At 48.3% G+C, this 5,000-nt stretch overlaps 1 protein-coding gene across 1 annotated transcript in view; it reads right to left on the reverse strand.

Annotated features, from left to right (window-relative positions):
* tgfbi (transforming growth factor, beta-induced) overlaps positions 1–5,000 on the reverse strand; it is a 22,267-nt gene that overhangs the window by 7,949 nt on the left and 9,318 nt on the right. The window contains exons 3-9 of the mRNA XM_070963214.1: positions 4,512–4,576; positions 3,835–3,992; positions 2,976–3,140; positions 1,291–1,437; positions 1,048–1,189; positions 710–922; positions 140–277 (exon numbers count right to left, since the gene is read on the reverse strand). Of these exons, the coding sequence (XP_070819315.1) occupies positions 140–277; positions 710–922; positions 1,048–1,189; positions 1,291–1,437; positions 2,976–3,140; positions 3,835–3,992; positions 4,512–4,576 (1,028 nt within the window). The remainder of the gene's footprint in view (positions 1–139; positions 278–709; positions 923–1,047; positions 1,190–1,290; positions 1,438–2,975; positions 3,141–3,834; positions 3,993–4,511; positions 4,577–5,000) is intronic.

Consider the following 5,000-nt stretch of genomic DNA (forward strand, 5'->3'; position numbering starts at 1 on the left):
CTGTAAGTACACTGAAAGTACACTGTGAGTACACTGTAAGTACACTGTGAGTACACTGAAAGTACTGCACTATTTGTTCTAAATTCAGGGAAAGCTGCATTTCATCAGTAACCATGAACTGGTGCAGAGAGAAATGGACCTTTGAAGGCGTCGTCCAGGGGGGCCAGCATGGTCAGCGCCTCGGAGCCCGTCAGGTGGGGGGTCAGACCTGCTTCAACAAACAGCTTGGTTGCCGTGGCAACAGATGAGCCTTCAGCCAGCTCCAGCAGAACTTTGGCTGAAAAAAAAAACATTAAACACAGAGTCAATGTGACATTAAAGTACTGCAAATACTACTTATACTACTGAGCATGATGTAGAAATAGCAGTATTAGAGATATACAGTAGTAGCAGTATGTTCAGCTCAGTGTTGTCTTTATTTCAGTTTACTTTGGATGTGCTGTACTGTAGTTTTGATGGAAGAACTCTCAGTATTAGATACAGTACTAGTATTATTTGTAGTACTAGTACCTAAGAGCTGAGTATTTGGTTGATGTAGTGGATGACTCTACCTTAGCAGTGTGGATTATGTTGTACTATACTATTGTTTTAATAGCAGTACGTTCAGTGTTAAATGCAGTAGTAGTATCTGTATTAGACACTGCAGTGGTAGTGTTACTTGTATTGCTGTAGTACTCAGTATTACTAGCATTATTGTAGTACCCAGTACCTGAATCTGGTATGAGCAGCTCGTTGATGTAGTGGACGACTCCGTTGGTTCCCAGCTGGTCTTTCTTGGAGATGATGGCCCTCCCATTCAGCGTCATCTGGTCTCCATCACAGCCGACCTCAAGCGTGGTGCCCTGCAGGGTCTCCATCGGAGTCCCCGACACGATCGACTCAGCACACTGCATGTGCTTCAGGATGTGGTAGTTCAGCAAGTCTGAGGGGGCGGACAGGTACATACCAGGGCTACCATCAGAGTCCAGTTCATGAAGGTTACAGCTGCTCTAAAACCACAGTTAATACAGAAGGCTGAAAAGAGTCAGAGCGCCTCCTGCTGGTCACCTCTCAGAGCCACAGGGTCTCCCAGGATCCTGTTCAGGGTCTCCTGGGGAATCTTCTCAAAGGCCTCGTTGGTGGGAGCAAAGACCGTGTACTGACCCTCGTTCTCCAACATGGCAGTCAGACCTGCAGCGGCCATTGCGGTCTGAAACACAGGAACAGGAAGTCAGCAAATGAAGGCCAACATTCAGGTCAGCCTTCTCCACCTTCTAGTCTGGCTCTGAGTAAAACTCGTCTGGTACTCACACGCAGTGTCTCCAGGTCATCGTCGACATCGAGGAGCGTGCTCACGTCATTGGAGACGGCGGTGATGACGCGGTCGACCACGTGCACAATGCCATTGGTGGCGTGTTGGTCAGGTTTGATCAGACGAGCGCAGTTCACTGTCACAATCTGAGGAGGCGAAGAAAAGATCTGTTATCTGACAATCATCCAAAGATTTCACAGCGATCTGTGCTCCTCAGAGAAAGACTCAAGTCAAGAATGTATCCACTCATTTCTCGAGAGCGTCATCTTACTACAACTCAGACCAAACCAACAGACTCGACTCATCAAAACCACAAGACGAACTCTCCACTGGCCTCGACCTGATGGCTTCCCCGCTGAGTTCTATCAACACTTCAGGTCCTAAAAAAAGCTAACAGAGGCCCGTCGATCATCTGCCTGCACATTCAATCATCAGTGAGGCACCAGAACACCGAACAGAAAGAGTCAAACAGGTTCCATCAAAGGTCGACATGAATCCAGAAACCCTCGCACACCGTTTAACTCATCACTCATCACTTCACCACGACACTGCTGCCACACAGCATATCGGTGGCACTGTGGAAAAGTGGTAACACTGTAGCCTCACAGCTAGAAGGTTAGCGACCTTCATCAAGAGCAAACCTCACAAAGCTCCAGGGTGTCCACTCTATTGACTACTACCATTTTCATTGAACTGTTAGCAGCAGCCAAACATCTGCTAAACACCCGTCTCAGATCAGTCTTTACGCAGACGATATACTGCTGTTCCTACGACAACCTCCTTCATCAACACATCCAATCATTCTGCAAACCTTCAGAATAAATCCTCCACATGTGTACATATAGATCTACAGCCCAGATTCCAAACTGAATGTCATCAGCTGATCTGATCCTCTCTGACATAAACTCACATGCAAACAGCACAAACACAAGATATTTAATGTCTGAGCTCATTGGCTACATTGATTTGCTTATTCTGAACACCTGTTTGGAACAGTCCACAGGTAAACAGGTTCACTGAAACAGGTGATATAAACAGAAGTGAAGCCCCCCCCCCCCCCCCCCCCCCCCCACACACACACACACACACCTTTTCCTTTATGTAAAAATATCTGTATATGTCACCATCTTTAAAGGACGTGGGGATAGTGGGAGCAGTGGGGGGGTGCAGCACTGCGCCTTGTCCTGGGCAGCTGGGGTGGGCTGATGTGAGGGACCCTGATGGGTCACCATGTCCCTCAACAAAGTGCTCAGCTAACTGCCAATAAACAGCCCCCCCACCCCCTTCAGGGTCTGGGAGCAGTTTAAGAAGAGATCAGACCCACAACAGTCCAGCCCCAAAACCAGACCAGATCAGACCCGGTCAGTGAAAATCTCCACAGAACTAAAGCAAACATCGGAAACCAAATGAGATGTACAGCAGCAATGTTCAAAATAAAACTACTGTTGAGTCAGAACGACTGACTGCTGAGTGGCTCACCACACACACACACACACACACACACACACACACACACAGCTGATGTCACTGTTTCCAGACAGACTGTTTGTGTTTCACTACAAATATTTATGTTGTAACTCTAAACAGCAGAATGTGTGTGTGTGTGTGTGTGTGTGTGTGTGTGTGTGTGTGTGTGTGTGTGTGTGTGTGTGTGTGTGTGTGTGTGTGTGTGTGTGTCACTGACGCCGTTGCTGTAGTGGTGGATGTGGACGTGGAAGTCCTGGTACATGGAGGCGAAGGAGGATCCGTGTTTGAGCTCCTCGGAGGTCAGCCGGCGGTTCACCATGTGGTAATGAAGAGCGTTCAGCAGCTCGATGTTGACGTTGCTGACCAGAGCGTCCAGGATCTCCTGCAACACAACACCAACCACACAGAGTCAGCTGAGACGCAGGAAGAAGAAGAGCAGATGAAGAGCTCCAGCCTCAGAGACCAGTCAGAAACCTGTGGTCTTTGGGGTTGTTGCTGGGTGTTAACAGGCGGCTGCTCGTGTATTCTGGCTAGTTGCTACAGGAGTGGATGTAGAATTACTGGGTGAATCTACTGTGTTCATGGTGGTTTCCAGGGTATTTATGGTGGCTGCTCAGCGGCTGCTTTTTGCTTCGGTTTACGGTGCTTGCTCTGTGGTGAGGGGGCGTTACGAACATGTAGCCAGGTGGTCGCTTTGCTGTTGCTAAGTGTTTGCTAAGAGGCTGCTTGGGTGCTGTGTCAGACGGTTACGTCCTACAACATCCTGAAACACACCCAGTCAACGTTTTCAGACATATCGAGTATCAGTCTGCAGTTCTTTTTCTCTGCATCAATAAATCTCATGTTCAGACTCAAACCATCAACATGTCGGTCCGTCACTCAACACTGTCTGTGGCTCTCAGCTCCAAGCCCATTGGTTCCTACTGAAACTCCTCATAAGTACAGTTTCATGTCCTCAAACAGCTGCTGGCTGTAGTTCTTATCGGACACACTGGAGGACACAGTGGTGTCTTTGTTGGGACTATTTTCAGCGACTTGCTGAGAACTGGAGGACGGCAGTGAGGGATTGTACTGACTGTCGGCAGGGCGGCCCAGGCCTCGTTGCTCGGAGCGAAGAAGGTGAAGCTTCCTGGACCTTCGATCTCCTCCTTCAGTTTGGCCCGTTCAGAGTACATCTGGGTGGTGGAGGCTCCCACTACGCCCAGAGTGTTGTAGATGTTCACCAGAGGCAGCGCTGCAATGACACAGACACTCGAAATGAACACGCCGACCACAAATGACCCGTCAGCTGCAGCTAAGATAAACCACTGGTCCTCATGTTTGTCTGTCCGAGCAGGACACCCACAATGCATCTGTGGCTGTATTCAGGGTGAAGGTTGGGTCACAGCAGCACAGTTTGAGCTTTTGGTTTGTTGTCATTCACACACACACACACACACACACACACACACACACACACACACACACACACACACACGTGTAAGCACATCCTGTTTTTAATCCTTCATCACAGGAAAGTCTAAAAAGAAATCCACAGGTCATTTTATTGTCTGTCAGCACGTTTGAATGAATTCATGTCTCTTTATGTTTTTACACAAATCATGTTTATGGATCGATCTCTGAATTTGTCCTCAACCGTCAAACTGTTGTTCCGTGACATTATCAATGAATTTATTCTTGAATAACTAAGAAAGCCTCAGTGGTCTGAGTTATGGATGCTGAGTGCACATTGTGTTGAGGTCAGAGGTCATACCAGCAGGACAGCCCTTCTCTCCTGGAATCTTCTCATAACCGGGACAGCACTCGTAGGTGATCACCCTGCAAAAGGAAACAAGAGGACACATGAGGATCCACGTCTCCTTTCTGTCCTCCATCAAAGTGTCATCAGAAAGCGTCCACTCCCCGTCCTGCTTCCTCTCTCTGCCTCGTGTCTTCCTGTGCTGCTGGGAGCACAAGCCCCCCCTCTGAAGCCCCTCTGAAGCCTCTCTCACAGCAGCACCTTCTGCAGGTTTCAGCCTCAGGAGGAAAAACAATAAAACTCTGTTTCCACCTCAGAGCCTCGTAACCTTTCTGTAATATTTCTGCTTTGGGCAGACACATAAATTCCTGTCTGTGTATAATGATGCTAATAAAATTATGTGCACAATACGGCTGCTGAGCAGAACCTGCCGGTCCAGTCCGCCTGTTTCCATGAGGTCAGACACAAAGAGCTTCCCATGATACTGATAATCCACTTTACATG

The sequence above is a fragment of the Chaetodon trifascialis genome, chromosome 5, assembly GCF_039877785.1.
Source record: "Chaetodon trifascialis isolate fChaTrf1 chromosome 5, fChaTrf1.hap1, whole genome shotgun sequence".
NCBI lineage: Eukaryota > Metazoa > Chordata > Actinopteri > Chaetodontiformes > Chaetodontidae > Chaetodon > Chaetodon trifascialis.